The sequence below is a fragment of the Panthera onca genome, chromosome D4 (assembly GCF_046562875.1).
Source record: "Panthera onca isolate mPanOnc1 chromosome D4, mPanOnc1 haplotype 2, whole genome shotgun sequence".
Classification (NCBI taxonomy): domain Eukaryota; kingdom Metazoa; phylum Chordata; class Mammalia; order Carnivora; family Felidae; genus Panthera; species Panthera onca.
The window spans coordinates 76,623,653-76,641,872 of NC_138351.1; the positions used below are offsets into that span (position 1 = coordinate 76,623,653).

The 18,220-nt window shown below is 45.2% G+C and overlaps 1 protein-coding gene across 1 annotated transcript in view; it reads left to right on the top strand.

Annotated features, from left to right (window-relative positions):
- PAPPA (pappalysin 1) overlaps positions 1-18,220 on the top strand; it is a 243,825-nt gene that overhangs the window by 105,407 nt on the left and 120,198 nt on the right. Inside the window, exons 8-9 of the mRNA XM_060608872.3 lie at positions 3,922-4,050; positions 9,009-9,100. Coding sequence (XP_060464855.2) covers positions 3,922-4,050; positions 9,009-9,100 — 221 coding nt within the window. The remainder of the gene's footprint in view (positions 1-3,921; positions 4,051-9,008; positions 9,101-18,220) is intronic.

Below are 18,220 nucleotides of genomic sequence, written 5' to 3' on the forward strand. Positions count from 1 at the left end.
TTTGGCTTGGCAGTGTGATGCCCCTCATGCTCTAAATGAGATTTTGAACCGGAGAGTGGCTTTGGATCTCGGAATATTCTGATGGTGTTGGCAGTTCTGGAAAAGGGAGATACCACAGAATGGTTCAGCCATCAAGGTTGAGATGTTGGCCGCAGCAGGGATGCAGAAGGAATCACTCGGAAGCCTCTGGGCTGGGGAAGAGGGACAGAGGCTAGAGTCTGATGGATGTGGGAGGCCCAGGATAAGGAGTTTAAGTGACAGGGTAAGACCAGGTGGTATCAGGAGCAGCTAAAGGGAACAACTTGACATCAATGTCCCACTTTTAGACCAAGTGCGAAATGGGTCCTAACCTCCAGCAAAGGCTTCAGAGGTCACTAGCTTGTCCTTCCATAAGAATTCTGGGTCGCCTGCGTGGCTCAGTCGGTTAAGCGTCCGACTTCAGCTCAGGTCACGATCTCGCGGTCCGTGAGTTCGAGCCCCGCGTTGGGCTCTGGGCTGACAGCTCAGAGCCTGGAGCCTGCTTCGGATTCTGTGTCTCCCTCTCTCTCTGCCCCTCCCCTGCTCACGCTCTGTCTCTCTCTGTCTCAAAAATAAATAATAAAAACGTTAAAAAAAAAAATTAAAAAAAAAAAAAAAAGAATTCTATTCTACCCAGGGGCGCCTGGGTGGCTCAGTTGGTTAAGCATCCAACTTCGGCTCATGTCATGATCTCATGGTCCGTGCAAGCCCCGCATCGGGCTCTGTGCTGACAGCTCAGAGGCTGGAGCCTGCTTCAGATTCTGTGTCTCCCCCTCTCTCTGCCCCTCCTATGCCCATGTTCTGTCTCTCTCTGTCTCTCAATAATAAATAGACGTTAAAAAAAATAAAGAATTCTTTTCTACCTAGATTCTTGAGAAAAGAGCCCTCAGTTAGCATTAATTTTGACTTCAACATGGAGGAAATGTAGTTTTATCACAAGGATTCTTCAGTGGGAAAACATAATCTTTTAATAGCAGCAGCACTGCTCTCCTTTCCCTGCCTTTTCACCAAAGTAGTGACTTGGGCTTCTCTTTTCCTATCTGGAAACTTGGGATAACAACCCCTCCTTCCAAGAGCTGCTGTCAGGCTTCTGGGAGGTAATGATACATGGGCTGTGCACACACAGTTGGAAGAAGGAGGCTTATCAAGGTCTCCCTACCAATCAGATGTGTTCTGTGTGATGCTAGTGGGTAAGAAGGAGGTGTGAGCGGAAGTTATCGGGAGACAGATTTTGCCCCGGGGTAAGACAAACCTTCTGGGATCCAGAATTTTCAGAAGTTGGAATAGCCACGTGGAGGGAGAGCAAGCTGCAGGCACTGAGGGTGTTGTAGCTACATGATGTGGCAGAAAAGAGACTTTCCACTAAGCTGTGGCACGTGCAATTTGTGGGTTTACCTAACCAAGGTTACATGTAGCTGTCACTCCATCCCTTCTACTGAAGAGAGCATAGCATAACTCCAGTGAATGAGAATATTGATACTTAAGCATTAATAGTGATGGGTTAAAATTTGTTAGCCATCAGAGGCTGGGCACATATGTGCTTTATATATGTTTTCACATTCAACCTGTAAGAAAATGCCATGAGGTCAGGTTTATGACTCATTTAGAACAGGCTCAGGGCAGTGAAGCAACCTGCCTGTGACTTCTGAGCTCGTAAGAGACGAAGCCAGGGTAGAGACACGTGTTTGCTTGCCTCAGACTTGTGTTTATTGAGAAGGAGGAGGAGGAATAGGGGAGCAAGGAGGGCAACGTAGGGGGGAGGCGGAAAACATTCATAAATATTAGCAGAGTACCTTAAATATTACCAGCCATAAGTCATTTGTGACACACACTACAAGGAAAAACACAACGTAGAGATGTACTTCTCACACCCTCCTGCTTTCCACAGAAGAGTTCCATCTAGTTCAGACAGTGACCATATGCCCCCAGTGGCCTGAGATGTAGCCTGAAGAAAATTTCTTTTTTTTATTTCATAACACGGCCACATTTGTTTAATAGAAAACATGCCTCCATATTTTAGAGGAAGGTGAATATACAGTAGAATGCATGGCTTCCTTATCTTGTGTCTCCATGTATCACCTGGGAAGACCCCGCTCTCCCCTTCCCCCAAGGAAAGCCACTCTCCCCGACACCACGATACTCAGTTTTAGAAGTACCACCAGAAAAAGTGTACATTTGTTGATCTAGAGGTGGCTAAAATACCTAAAAAGCTTTTTTTTAAAAAGAAAAAAAGAAAGCCTGTTTCACCAAATCAGCATTCCAGAAGTTTACAAGGCAACAGTTAATTCATATATTCATACATGTAATAGCTCAAGATTTGTATGCATTTTACCACCTAGCTTTCATTAACAGAACGCTAATGGAATCCCCAGGGACTTCTAGTCTACCCTCAATAGTGCTTTTTGCTGTAGCACTGCCAAAACAAAGTCTCTTTTGGGTAACAAGTCCAACATTCTCAGGAAGGCTATATTCCTCACCAGAGTCCTCCAGTGCTCATAAACTCATGCTCATCGTTGTGTTGAGATTTGGGAGACACTGTCTGTCCATTGCCTCTGCACCTGTTATCTTATTGGCCTTATCCAAACAGCCCCAGCCCTAACAGCAGCTGAAACAACAGATGGGCAGGAGAACTTGAGATTTTTTGACATCATCCTTTTGTTTATGAAATCCCACCCCCCAACTCTGGAATCTGATAGGAATTCTCTTCATTATCATTTTGTGGGATTTTTTTTCCCCATGACATTTTTTATTCTTAAAAAGTAAATAATTAATCCGAGGGTTGGGGGAGATAAAAAGAGGAATAACATTGCCCTTTGAAAATGGTCAACAAGGAAATGGGGGTGGTGATTTTGTCACGTGGAATTGACATAAATGTATCTTTGCCTTGGAGGATAATTGCCAGTAGCCAGGTTTGGTGGCAGGATGCATTCAAGCAGGGAGCTGAGACGGGCTAATGAAGGGGAGGGTGGAAATCTGGTAATAAGGTTGAGTGTGAGGAAGTCGGCACTGCCCTGGGAGGTCTGAAGAGCCGAAGGGAGATGCAGGCTAGGCAAACTGAGAATCTGGCAGGCACCAGTGCCTGGAATTGCAATTTCAGGACAGAATCCCCATTGCAAGGGATGAGATTATTAAAACAGGCCTAACCTAGGGATTATGGAGGCAGAATGCAGGATATTATTTAGTAGCATATGACTGTAAGCAAGTTGATTAACCTCTCTATACCTCAGATTTATCATCTGTAAAATAAACATGAAAATACTCGTACACACGTAGGGTTGTTTTGATCTCAAATGAGAAAATACACAGAACGTGTGTAGCCCCAAGCCTGACAGTCAGTTAATGGATGCTGCTATGGTTGCTCCTTTAGTCTAGAGTGAGACACATGGAGAGGAGCAGGAGGTGGGGAGAAGGACAACCAGTGGATGTGCAGTATAAGGAAGGGGCTTACTGACACGTAATGGGGTTTTGTTGAGTGACTAAAGTGAGGGGGAAAGAGCAGACTGTGCCCACAGAATCTGGCATGATACTTTCCCCACTCTGTCTGCTTATCCCATTTAGTTTCTCTCCCAGACACCCTCATTTTGGGCCACATACCACCCGACTCTTATCCACCAGGGTTATTGTGAAGGTTAAATTAAAGATCAAAAAGTATCTAGTAATATTCACAGTCATGTGTCAATTGATGCTGGTTATTATTGCTGTTCATTCTGGTGTGGTCTGTCATGCGTAGGCGAGTGTCTTAACCATAGCAGATGATGAAAATTATTGGATGACTTAATGTATGTGTGCTTTCAAAAGTAAGCAGGACTGATAGAATATCCTCAAGGGGATCAATTTTGTCTGCCCCCAGAATTGTGTCTGTGTAGCTGATCATCTTCATTAACGGTCTTCTTTGTTTTCCAGGGATCTCAGTCTTGGCAGTGTGTACAAATACTGGGTCATCACCATTTCGGGAAGTGAAGAGAGTGAGCCATCACCTGCTGCTGTATACATCCACGGGAGTGGGTATTGTGGCGACGGCATTATCCAGAAGTAAGTAGATCTCATTAATGAAAGGGGAGGGAGTGATGTTAACCAGGCGGCGAGATGGTCAGGGTGCTACGTAGAAGAGCTTATGAGATACTCTTCGATGTGTGAGCTGTGAGTTCCCAGCAATGCCCAGCAGTCTGTCTGTTTGTCTGCAAGTAGCTTGCTGGCCTCAAAAGAAAAGCAGTGATTCTTCTTGGAACACATCTATTTCTCGAGTATGTAATATAGAATATGATTCTGACAGGGCTACTGTCATGTACTTACTACAGTATGCTCTTACTTACGGTTGTTTTATGTTGACTCTAAGGGTTCTGTTTGTCTTTTCCATCCCAGCCCACATTCAGCTAACAGGATGCTCTGTGCATCCAGGTCAAAACACTTTTATATTCTTTGCTGGCTACTGTTTAAAGTTGTTAAAAACTGTGTATTTATTTGTTATTTCTGTTGTAGCATGTTATAGTAACAATTTACAAAATGGATCGTAGGCTCATCAAAATAACAAAATATCCTAACTTGCTATAATGCTGAAACCACATGTAGTAAACAGCACTCCAGGGTGAATATTGAGCATGAACATAAATAAGTGCAGGGGGGCAAAGGAATCAGAAAGTGTAAAGACTCCACATGAGCAGCCAAAAAGGAAAAGTGTGAGTAGAAAATAGAAAGCTGCATGTCTTCACCATGGATTTTGTTGGGTCATCAGTCCATTTATCCCCTTGTCCACAGGGTGAGGTATTGCACAACTGTGAAATAGGGGCAAGAAACCATCAAGAGTCTTGCATTGTTTAAAATTTTTTTCGAAAAAAAATAAAATAAACCTCCTCTTAAGAGTTTTTTCCTCCAAAATTAGCACAAAAATGTTTTCTGGCACAACATCGAATAGTTTTTTCCCTAGAGGTGAAAAAGGGACCAGAAGTCATTCGCAGTTAAGTTTCTTATTGCTAACTTTGTGTTCCTTACTGCTAACGTGGTTGCAAGTTGTACTAATGCTAAGAGACTTTTAAAATTGTCGGCAGGTTTAATGATAAACGTCACACATGGAGAGGACAAACAAGCTATTGGCAAAATCCCATCATTAAATGGCGCTGTTGGGTGTCACATAATATCTGTGCAATGTGGAATTGCAGTGACTGTTTCTGTAGGGGGAGGGGCGCCGTAAAGAGAATTTGTTTCACAGTTGGATGAAACCGCTGATATGCAGACCATGAATCATAGGTGTGGCACATATATGAAAGAAAAGTGCTAGATGACTCCTTCTTTCAGTTCATCATTGACTCTGGTGCTGGAGGGGAAGAGCAATTTAATTTGGTACCGATGATCGTGTGGCATGTAATGTAAATTGGAAACCTGCTTTGGGATGAAAGGACCGGCCAGGCTAGCAAGGATAACACAGTTGTGCAAGTACAGCATTTGCACATGAATACCCGTCCACACAGACATCAGTTACTGGCCAGCAGTTTGCTTTCTAGTCATGACTTCCATTGAAGGAAATATTGAATGTTGCATATATGATCAGATGACGGCCAGCATGTTACATCTTTTCAACGTGCTGTGCAGAAAGAATGTCCAAGTTTCAACCACCCCCACAGACTGAAGTATACGGGCTATGACAAGAAAGGTACTAATTCCAGTTTTGGGAATGAAAAAATGATGCTTTCTTTTAATATAGACACTGGCAAGGCCAGTAATGATTATTTGCACAATTTCAAGTGAATTGCCGAAATGACAATGATATCCATGTCTTAAATGTCCTGCAGCTATAATTACAAAGCATGAATTATCAAGGTTTTAATATTAAGGAGATAATATAAGGATTTTTAAGTGTTGAATTATGGTACAAATCACCTGATGGCCAAGAATTTGACTCACGAAGCATAGAAGATAAAGCTCTTCATTGGTCGGAGAATGAAACTCCTGATGTGTTGTCCTGTGCACTTAAAATCCCATCCAAATGCAACAACTAAACATGAAGATACAGTTTCCAGTGCTTAATGTAATGCAACTGGGGAAAGGGAAGCCTTTCACTGTTCTCTCCCACATTAAGACATCAACTTCTGGCTCTTGACACAGCTGTTCTGATGGAGTACTGAGCGACTGAACAAGGCAGTCTCCAGGGAAAGTGCCCCATCATTGTGGGTCTAAGACTGAGCTGTGCATCCAGAATATCCAGGAAACACTTGCGGTCATTGCTGACAACCCATAATTGTGATTTGGGATTTTCTAATTTAGCACAAAGAATAAAAAAAGAAACTCACCAGATGTAGAACCTGACCTATAACTCAGTCTGTTCATTTTGGAGCCAGATAGAGATGTATTGGTAAAATACTGCGAACAATATCATTCTTCTTGCTGATCTAAAACTATTATTATTATTATTACTATAATTATTAATATAAGTAGTATTTTTAATAAAGTTTTTTTTAGTACTTTTACCTAGAATTGGTATCCTACACAGACATCAAATATTTTCTAAGTTACCTACAGGTACCAAATATTTGTTGACATGCTTTGGAGAAAACCAAATGCAGTTGATGGATGGTTCCCTGGACAAAAACAAACAAATAAAAACTTTGAGGAAAAGGAGGAATATCATCATAGCTAATTGGATTTTTCATGGGATGATACATGTGAATTTACTATATATATTTAAGGGAATTTGCAAAGTTATTCAGATAGACTAAACACTTCACGAGGCCCCTAATGGATGAAAGCATTGGATGAATATAATGATAATACTCATAAATATTTTTTGAGCCTCCGCTATGCACGAGCATCGTGCTACCCTATTATCTCCATATGAAACCACATGAACAGCATCCATATAAAATAGGTTCTATTACCATACTTTACAAAAGAGATAACTCATGTACAAAGACTCTAGTGACTTTCTCAACCTGACATACCCGGGAAAGAGCGGAACCTAGATGTGAACCCAGAGCCCATGTTCTCATTGGGATTCACCATTGCCTCACCTTGTGACCAGCAACCCTACAAAACTAACAAGTAAAGGAGTAGCTACATGCTCTCTGTTGTACCCCAGGCACTGTGCCTGGCATTGCAGGGCTAGGATGACAAAGGCTGTCGCTTCCTTTGACATCTGAAATCCCAATGTAGGGGGCTGTCAGGTAAATGGGCAGAGGTGGTCAGTTTGACAAGTGCTATCATAGATGGAGCCTGGTGGCTTTGGACACAGAGAAGACCGCCATCCACTCCAGCTTGGGAGGTCAAAGGAGGTTTCTCAGAAACTCTATCTAATGATAGATCTATCATGCCTAGAAGATATTTGTGGTAACACTAATGTTTTGCTTAAACCAAGAGAACATACTGTTTGGGTGGTGAGGGAAGGCGGGTTAGATGTGTTCTTTGTGGCTTTGGGAAACCAGCCCAGGTTCAAAAAAAAAAAAAAACCTCTCCCTAGATAACCCATGAGATAGCTAAGAAACACAAGGGATTCACTGGCAGTGATTGGGAATATGGGCCCAGCTTGGAATACAGAATTCCCTTCTCCCTGGCTCCTAGGTTTGCAGACAGGGGAGAACTTGAGTACCTCCTCAGTGATTAGTGCGATGGCCCAGCCGTCCTAAGGATTGATTGCAAGGCACCATCCTGCTACTCCAACACCTCCTAAAAGCAACAAACATTTCCCAGTGTTAATTGCCCGGGTGAAAGGAAAAGTCTGAGGCCTCTCCCATGCTGTGACAGGTCCCAGCTGGTCTCTGGGGAAGGAGGGACAGCTGCCACACACTCTGCAGAGACCTCCCAGGACTAAGAGGGAATGGGATCCGTGATTCCCCAAGCATCTACTGTATGTCATGCACCATGCCAACCATGTTAAGTTACATTCTGTCCTTGTGCTGGCTCTAAGGAGCAAGTCTAATGATCTCCATTTGAACCTGTGGGAAAACAGAGACCCAGCATCTGGAAGAACACTGTCCAGTGGATTTTTCTGCAGTGATGGAAACATATTCTGTGCTGTCCAGTCCAGGAGCCACTAGCTACATACTAGGTACAGCTCTCAAGGACTTGAAACGTGGCTATGGCGACTGAGGAATGGAATTTTAACTTTTTTTGTAGTCTTAATTGATTTAAATGGTCAAGTAGAGATTAGGTGGCTTATCTGTGATCACATGGCCGGTTTGGAACAAGGGGATCTAACGCCAAGTTTTCTGTTTCTCGATGGATGGGGATTTTCCAGGTAGTGGCAATCCATTCAGTCCTTCAGCTCTTACTCTTCCTTCCAATTCAGAAAGCATTGCTCATTTTCTGTTCATCCCAACCTCTGCAGAATCACTCTTAGGTGATAGAAAGTATTCCAGAAAACCCCACAAAACACCAAAAAAAACCAAGAGAAGGCACTTCTGTTTCCCAGTAGTATAGTTTCAAGGCCCTTGGAGTTCCTGATGCCATGAAACGACATACCCAATGGAGAGAGCAATACTTCCTGGTGAAAGGAAGACCAGACTCAAGCATGTGACTGGGAAAAAAAAATATTTATTTTTAAGTTCATTGGGTGAGGAATGTGGGGGGGGGGGGTAAGTTAAGTCATGGTGAAGAACAGCGCTGATATTTCAGAAGCTCAGAAATTTCCTTCAAATCCACCATTTCAAAATGGCAGCAAGATCTTCCAGACACAGAGGAGCAAGTTCTGTTCATTTATTCATTCATCCATTCGTCCATTTCTTTCTCCCATCTGACTTAAATAACAAGATCTCAGAGAATGAGTTTGAGGCAGGAGCTCTGCTTTGTCATGGGAAGTCCAAAGTTAGGCCAATGTAGTAGGATCTTACAAATTTATATCTTTACACGTCTCATTTTGAAGATGGAGAAATGGAGACTCAGACAGGGCAAGGGATTTGGCCTGAGGCCTCTTGGGATGTTCATGGCCTGGGAGGGGCTCCTCCAGGCCCAGCTGCGGTTCTGAAGCAGCTCTGACAGATTTCTCTTCTGTACCTGGTCTGCAGAAGCCAAGGTGAAGAATGTGATGATATGAATAAGCTCAATGGGGATGGCTGCTCCCTTTTCTGCCGAAAGGAGGACTCCTTCAATTGCATTGGTAAGTCTTCGTCATTTCTTTGGGCTTAGCTGGAGAAGGGGACCGTGCAGGATAGCCACTTCAATAACAGCAGTACTTATGACTAATGGTGATTTACTCCTTCGTATTACAAATATTTGCTGAATGCCTCCTGTAAGCCAGACCTTGTTTTAGACACTGGGGAATACAGCAATGGGAAGCAAACAAAAATGGGCACTTGCACCTGCCCTCATGGAGCTCATGTTCCCATTGGATGACAGCAATGGCTGCTGGTAACTCTTTTTCAGTCTAGCTTCACCTTCCATTCATCATAGCCCTTCTTCATGCCAGCTCTCCAGGATGGTTATGAGTACAGATTTTTATTAAGGCTTTTATTCTCATGTTAGAGATGAGAAAAATCAAAAGCCAGAGAAATGATAAAACTTGTCCAGCGTCACACGAGTTAGAAGTGATAGAAGACAGAGCAGACAGAGCCAGGGCTTGAACCTGATTCTGCCTGATTCTTAAGCACATGCTCAGCTTAGTTTGCTGCGCAACCCCCAGCCAAGATCCGGGAACCACTGCAGTCCCCTCTGCACACTCAGAACCTCGAGGAATAGCAGACCAGCCTGTGTTTAGAAAGCAAACGTCCTTTTCCCACCTTCACGGAGTCAGATGGGAGATTTGTTTTCCTCTGGCTTCTCTAGGAGTCTGGCTGTTCTTGTTGTTACAGCCCCACTTGGGAGGCCCCGGCCAGCCTGGGGCTGGTAAACAGTCAGGGGTTGGGGGGCAGGGATGGAATTTTGAGCTGGCTCAGATGAGATCATACTTCCTTTAAGATGCAAATCGATACCTGAAGATCAAAGGTCCCCCGGCTAATCCCCTGGGCTGGAGGTGAAAACTAATCACAATTCATTTGCAAGTACAAAAGACAGAGGTGCTCTATCTGAAGCGGGAAGGGGCAGCTACTGAGGGGATGAAACCATTGGTGGGAAGATTTCTCACTGAAAGGCAATTTTCTAGGAAGACTAAAGGGAAGGAAATGTCATCGGGTCCTCACATTTGCAGTGCATTACAGCGACGCATTTAGACCTGACTTCTCCCTAGAGATTGTGAGCACTGTGAGCTCTTCACCATATATCGTTCACCCTTATTCCATTCTCAGCACACATTGATTGAGCACCTGCTATCTCCCTGGCACCAGGTAGGGGCTCAGCAACACAGTAAGAGGTGTCCCACAGCTTGCCGTGGATGGAAGCCAAGGAAGACATGGAGGAAGGAAAAACGGGAGGAGAATTTCCAGGCAGGACCTTGGGTTTCTAAATGACAGAAGGTTGTTTTCTGTCGATCTGGGTATGGTCCATGGTAAAAACGTGATGTTAGCATAGTGGTATGGTGGAAGGAGCCTGGACTGAAAATTAAGAAAACCCAAAGTCCTCACTGTGCTGAGAATTTGCTGCCTAACACTGGCCAAGTTGCTTCTCTAGTCTGGGCCTCAGTTTATCTCCTGTAAACTTGAAAGGATTGAGATAGGTGGTCTCTAAGGGCCTTACCTGCCCATGACTTGTGTGATTTCCAAGGTGTGTGACTATTTCCCATCCCTATGAGCTATTTGCCTTTGTCGCTATCTTTGCAACACCCAGCATCACTCTCCAGTCATGCTGGGAAATATCTTCCTATGTTACTCGCACAAAGGTGGCATGTAACTTAAATGCTTCTGGAAGGAAGGCAGGATGTGGTGTGAGGGTTAGATATGGTATCCTAAAAGAGATGCTTGGGTGGCCCTGACACCCACGTTGTAGGTTGTTTCAGCACTGTGTGGCAATAAACAAAAACAAGAAAGCCTCCTTCAGGTAGAAGCGCATCGTCCATGGAAGGGGTCTGCGAGCTACAGTCCATGGGCCAAAACTGGCCTACTGCCTATATTTGTAAGTAAAGTCTTACTGGAACACGGCATGCTCATTACGTATTGTCTATGGCTACTTTCCGGCTACAAATTATTGAGCAGTTGCAGCAGATATCCTATGGCCCAAAGAGCCTACAATATTTACTCGTCTGGCCTTTTACAGACCTTTGCTGACCCCTGGCTCATGGATTTGAGGTCTTTGATACTCTTGGTTATTGGAGCCTGGTGCAGAGAGGAGGTGAAAACCAGGCCATGGTTTGCCGTATCTAAGAAAAAGAACTGAATTTTAAGTCGACGGGTGGGGTCTGGGAGACTCTTAGAAATAGCACTGGACAGTGAGTCCAGTCTTTGGGTGCCTAACCCCTCGGGCCCAACTTTCCCACCTATACATTAGCCAGAATGACTGTTTTGGACTAGATCACTGATTTTCACACTATGTTAACTGGGATGTTTAAGAGGAAAGAGATGAGGGTGAGGGAGGTACCAAGAAGGTGAGACTTGGACCCTCATAGATAAAGGTTGATGTGCTGTTGGTGTCTACTAGGGTTCTGAGTCTTGTGCTGGTGATGATGATCTTTAATGAACATCTATTATATACCAAGCACATTTCAAACCCTTATTTTCATAACAATCCTTTTGGTTTTGCTTTTACGAAAGAGAAAGCCCAAGCATGCAGAGGTGAACTAAGGATATACAGTTCAATGGTAGAATCAGGACTCAACCCCAGAGAGTCTGATCCCAGACTATGGTGAGCTACCTGAAAAAAAAAAAAAAAAAAAAAAAAAAAAAAAAAAAAAAAAAGTAGCTCTTGGTCTTGTAGGGTTTTCAGGGTAAATGAGGAACACACTGCTGTAGAATAGTTCCTATAGTGAATTAACGAACTGGAATACAAAATTGTCAGTGGTGTGAATGGTGACTCTTAGTTACCTGGTATATTCAGTATGGTTTGTGTTAGAGGAGGGACCTCACCTACACCCTCACCCTCACCCATTAGAATTCCATCATAGAGACTCAATGAGACACAGGACATTCCAGGAATTAGGGAGTGTATCCAGAGATCCCAACTCCCAAGAACTTCATTCCAAAGAGAAGCTCCATGCCTTTGAGTCTAGAAAAACATCTTCCCTTAAGAATAGCTGAAGAATAGACAGTGAATCTTTGGCTCTCACCAGATCCAACTTATGTGAGTCAGAGAAATGGCAGTGCAGTGTGGGAGGCTTTGCTGAGGTGGACTGGTTTCATCATTATATTGGTCAAGGCAGTGGCCAAACAAACAGGCCTGAGTGAGACTCACTTGGGCTCTCATACCATGGCTTAGACATGGGACCTTAGCTAAACATCAGTGTTCTCATCTAGAAAATGGTAAAAGTCATGGGACTCCACTGTGGAAGATATTTATCAATAATTTGGGATACTTGTTATCTGGATCCCCTTAGATTTAGGAAATAACTCTCCTTGATATAATAATAATGAGGCAGAGCCAGGGCCCTCTATAAAAGTTGAAAATCCCAAAGTCTCTTTCCCCCAGTCCCCTTTATAGCTTGAGGGTGGGCACAAGCCCTACACTTTCCCTTGGTCAGACACACCAATGTAAGACATTGAATCAGAAGCTAGTGGTAGTAAGACATGGGGACATCACAGAAGCCATTGTGATAAGGATGGCTATAACTCGTGTGTTTCCAAAGTACCAGTGACAGCACGTAGCATTAGCACCACAGTGACTCTGTTCTGATGTTTTCACAAGGCCAGTCCTGGGACCTAATCTTGAGCTTAGAATTGGGCTTCAGAGCATGCGAGCCTGGCTCTCCAGCCCTCCCAGAGAGTGTTCTAGAACTATCCACTATTCTCTGAATAGATTTTGTTTGCCTGTTTTGCTAAGTTAGCCAACGTTGGTTTCTGTTGATTGTCACTTAGAATCCTGACTGCAAATTGTTGTCATAAGATACTGTGAAGTTTAACCCCATTCCTAGCAAGTTGGATGTGTTGGATGCATGTTACTGTGACTTTTCTCAGTGTGTGCTTGGGGGGAGGGGAGGACTATCAACAACCACCATTTATGGGCACCCACTAGGTGGTATGCCCTAGGTCATGCACCTTTCTTTAGTGTGAACCAATGGGAGAACTCTTATATCCAGATGAGAGATTTAAGAGCTATTATGATCTCTTAACCTGCTCAAGGTACCAGGGCTCATAGAGGTGTGACCCCATGTCAGATTGAGTAGGCAGCCTCCACTTTTTCTTCTCTACCACACTGCCCACCCCATCTGAATGAATGACTTCCTTCTCCCTTCCTTCCTTTCTTCCCTCCCTCCTGTCCTTCTTCCTTACTTTCTTTTCTTCTTTAGTGTTGTTGTTGTTGTTGTTGTTGTTATTATTATTATTATTATTATTATTATTATTATTATTTTTGTCACTAGCAGGGCCAGTGATTTCCCTGGGTTTGGTAACACCAGTGTGAGGGTGGGTGACAGATTTATGGTGGCATTTCCCATTCACTTTTCAGAAGCCCACACATCCGGAAGTATTCCCAAGGTACCAATGTGTTATTATGCAACACCCTGAGACTTCCCTTTCCCGCCCCAGTGCCCTCATCCCCAGGCACATAATACGCTGCTTGTTAAAAGGAACACCACCCACAAGACCTCTTAGGCAATGCAGGCTACATCCCCAGCAATGTGGAAATTATCTTGTCCTCCCCTCCCCCACCTTTTTAAAAACATAACATACACCAGGCCTGAGGCTTCAGTTAAAAAATGTGGTATCAGTAAAATGATAACTCCCCACCCCCAAACAGGCACTGGCTGGAGGCATTGTTCAGCAGCTCCGGGAACACTGTTCCTAAAGCACTGAGTCGTAAACTACAGGCAGGCTGCTGATAAAAGCTGAAGGGGGGGAAGGTGATGGTCAAATTAGACAAACTGTGAAGCATCCCCAAGAGGGGTTCCCCTTAGCGACCCGTCTCAAGCCAGTGCTGGAGGTGAGCTACCTTCTGAGATGAGGTACAGTCCCTTACAGGAGATGCCATTGTGGGAGGGTTCCTCCTGCTCCGTTTTGATTTACCACCCTGCATCCTTCAGGATGGCTGGGCTCAGGGATCAGCTTAGATGTAAGGGCCTGGGCTGCAGCTCAGGATCCCAGAGCCTCAGTTTCCCCCTCTGTGACACAAGAGGGATCAAGCTGCAGGCTATTGGGTCTCTTTCCCTGCTTGGCACTGAGGCATCCTCAATGTGTCAGGCATCTATTTAAAGCCTCTGAGGCAGGGCGCCTGGGTTGCTCAGTCGGTTGAGCATCAGACTTCAGCTCAGGTCATGATCTCATGGTTCGAGGGTTCAAGCCCTGCGTCCGGCTCTGTGCTGACAGCGTGGAGCCTGGAGTCTGCTTTGGATTCTGTGTCTCCCTCTCTCTCTCTGTCCCTCCTGCACTCATGCTCTCTCTCTCTATCTTTCTGTCTCTGTCTCTCAAAAATAAATAAACGTTAATAAATAATAATAACAAAATAAAGCCTCCAAGGCTTCAAATCCTGCTTGAGGCCGATATACAGTTAGGAAAACAAAGCAAATGGCCCCCCATGTTGTCATTCCCTGACATACACACATGCCCTGTGTATCTCTTTTTCTCAATTCTTCATAATTCCTCTCTCCCCACCGTTCCCTGCCGTTAGCATGACGTTGTCTCTGGTCCCTGACATAGCATCTCCAGCCCTGTCCCATGGCCAGTAACTCAATTATCTGTGAGGCAGCTGAGGGGGAGGAGGGGAGATCAATCCTCCTACCCACCAGTCCCTGGGAGGGGCGGGGGTCACAGAGCCTTGTGGCCCCTCTGTCAGGCTGCCCTGGCCTGCTCTGAGCCAAGGCGAGAAAGGAAAACAAGAAGATGAATCGCCATGTCTTCTTGGTGGATGTTCTGATGAGACTTTAGAACAACAGTGACTAAAAAGAAAAACAGCATCTGGTTGGGGGGGTGGGGAGGAGGAGGAATGGAAGGGGGAGGGAGAATGGGCTCTGCTGGGAGTTGCATTTGTTATTATTTTTCTTTCTAACAAAGTGAAATCATAAGACGATCTACCTCTCACCTTACAAAAAAATGAAAATCAGCAAAACAAACCTTCTCCTGGATGCGTGTATGACTTCAGACTTCCCTCTGTGGGAAACATAGTAGCTTTCACCGAAATACCTTCCTGAAATAAAGCATCCTGTCCCTGGACTTGAAGACAGGCCATCACAAGAAGAGAAGAGAAATATTAGCAGTAGTTGCGGTGCTGGTGGGGAAGGTGGTGACCGTCAGCTAGGCTGGGTGGCATGCTTGGTGCTGGCATAATGACACATGACACAGTGATAGGTAAGAACAGAGATGCTGGGGGTGCCTGGGTGACTTGGTTGGTTGAGCGCCCGACTCTTGATTTCAGCTCAGGTCATGATCCCAGGGTCATGGGATCGACTGAGCCCTGCGTCAGGCTCTGTGATGAGCTCGGAGCCTGCTGAAGATCCTTTCTCTCTTCCTCTGCTCCTCTTCCCTGCTCGCTCACTCTCTCTCTCTCAAAATTCTTTAACGTTTATTTATGTTTGAGAGAGAGAGAGAGAGAGAGAGAGAGCGAGAGAGGAGAAGCAGAGAGAGACAGACACAGAATCCGAAGCAGGCTCCAGGCTCTGAGCTGTCAGCACAGAGCCCGATGTGGGCCTTGAACTCACGAGCTGTGAGATCATGACCTGAGCTGAAGTAGGACGCTTAACTGACTGAGCCACCCAGGGGACTTCTCTCTTTCTCAAATTAAAACACAAAACAACACAAAACAAACCCAACATTGATTATGGGTGACAAGCCTGGCCCAGGCACTTGTAACCCAGGCCTCAGTTTTCTCATCAGTAAAATGGGTTAGTAATGGGTCCTACCTCTTAACAGTTATTGCGGGGATGACACGAAGTTATACATGTAAAGTATGTTTTAAAGCGGTGGCACCTGGTGAGTGTTACATCTGCATTTGCTGCTACTGTATTATTACTGTTATTAATACCAATAATTCAGAAGTTGTATCAATCCACCCAGGAATCCTGTAAGATAAATAATGTTATTAGCCCAGTTTCCTAGAGGACATCATCTGAGATTCAGAGAGGTTAAGTAACTTGTCCAAAATCCCACAGCTAGAAATAGCAGAAGTGTGGTTCACAGTCCCTGGGCAGCATCTACACACTGAACCGTGAAGTCGCTTCATTTAGTAGGCACCCAGCTGTACCAGCTTCTGTGTTAAGAATGTGTTTTTCAAATGACTTTATATTTCCCCAGCAAGTTTTCTGCACAGACTAATATTGCCCATTCTGCTGATGAGGAGACTGAGGTGCTGAGAGTTTCAGTGGCTTGTCCTAAGTCACACAGCCAGGGAGATCAGAAAAAGTGACTTCAAGACCCCATCTGCCTGCCTCTAAAGACCATGTCCAGTATCCAGATGAACTCCCCCAAACCAGCAGACAGCTTCTCTTTTCCAGTCTTTCTGTTTTGGTGCCCTTGGCTCACAGCAGGAATGAAAGTGAACGCATAGGTCCTTCTGTTCTTTTCTCATGAGTCATGAAAGCTACAACTTTCAGTTATTATCACCCTATAAACATTCCACTGCGTAAACCCATGCCCCCAACATAGGGCCCTCCTGTGTTTCGGGCTGTATTTTCATTTTTAACAGCTCACCCTCCATTGACAGTAGCCACATTGTTTTTTAGCTTAGGAGGACTTTTGACACTTAATCCTGTTGTCATGGCAATCTGGTAGTGACAAGAGGTGCCTGAGTTCAAACGTCTCTCTGTTGTAATTACTACCTGGGTCATCCTGGGCTCCTCCCATCCTCTCTCAGAGTCTCCGTGTCCTCTCTGGAAAACGGGCATAATTATAACCCCACAGTTCTGTTTAGAGGAAGATGGGCATAATGTCTGTAGGATGTTTAGCACAATGCATGGCAGTTAGTGGATGTTCCACGATGTCAGTGAATGCCACTTCCCCTTCCTCACTCCCATGTCAGTCCATCCCGGGCAAAAGTGGTCCTGAGCCTGATCTGCTGGAAAAATGCGGAGGTCCCTTGTACAAAGTGATCGAACCCCCTTGATCTCAGCTTCCCCAGCTATCAGGTGATGGGGTGAGCTAGATGAGCTCCCAGGGCCCTTTCAACTCTGACTTCCAGAATTTAAATCCCAGATCATTATTGTTTTTAAACTGTGCATTTTAAAAGAAATGAGGGCTTGGGGAGGAGAAAGGAATTCCTTTAACCCACAGGGTCAAAGGGGGTCACTGAGGGGACAAAGGAGCAGGAAAGGGAGGCGATGGGGCGGAAGGCTGCCGAGAGGGGCAGGACTGAAGATCTGAAGTCCTCAACCGGGAGGTCTGATGGATGCATTCAAACACCCCGAGTCGAGTCAGCACCGGTTAGGATCAAGCTTGCCATCCAGCCTCAGACCTCAGCTTGCCACCTCCTTCGGAAACCCGGGAGGCCTACCCCACAGAGAGGCCAGGCTGGAATGAAAAGAAACAGGAGGCTGTGACGCCAGAAGGGAGGAATTCTAGCCCTCAGCCCAGGTCGGCTTCCTGGCTCACAGGGAGGGGTCAGGCTCAGAAGGACTTGGAGCTTGCCTGAATTTGAGGAATCAAGACCACACTTTGATGTGTGCCTTTGAAAGGCAGCCTGACTCCAAGGCAGGTGAATCTGGGTAGCCAAGAACAAGGGCTTCTTTATGGCATTTAAAGTGACCAGAGACCAGCCTGCACATACATGCGCCTTGCTGTGCATCAGTGCGGTTGTGACCGAGGTAGCTGGGGAGACAGAGGCCTGGGGGGGCCAGGTGTCGGAGAATTTTCCTAGCTGCTGGCTCCCTGCTCTTTCTTGGGGACCATGTTGTGTTGGAAGAGACATTTAATATTCATGAGCTGTGATCTCCACTTGAAGGGAGTGCCCTGGGGGAAATTGAAATATTAAGCAAGTGAGGGATATAGACCTAATTGTATCCTCCTTTTCTTTTTGGACAGAGAAATAATGTGCCTAAAATAAAATGATGGATGGGCAGCCGGGATTGTGTGAAAAGCCCGGTGTTGCAGCCTGCAGAATAAAACAGCTAACATAGGCAGTCAGAACCAGGCAGAAGATGGGGCCAGCTGGCTGCTGGGTCACTTTGTGTCATTCATTCGCACGTTTCTTGACGCCTGCTATGTGCCCAGCCCGGTGCTAGCTGCAGGAAGACAAGGAAGCAGTGGCAAGGCAGGCCAGGGAAATGACACGAAGA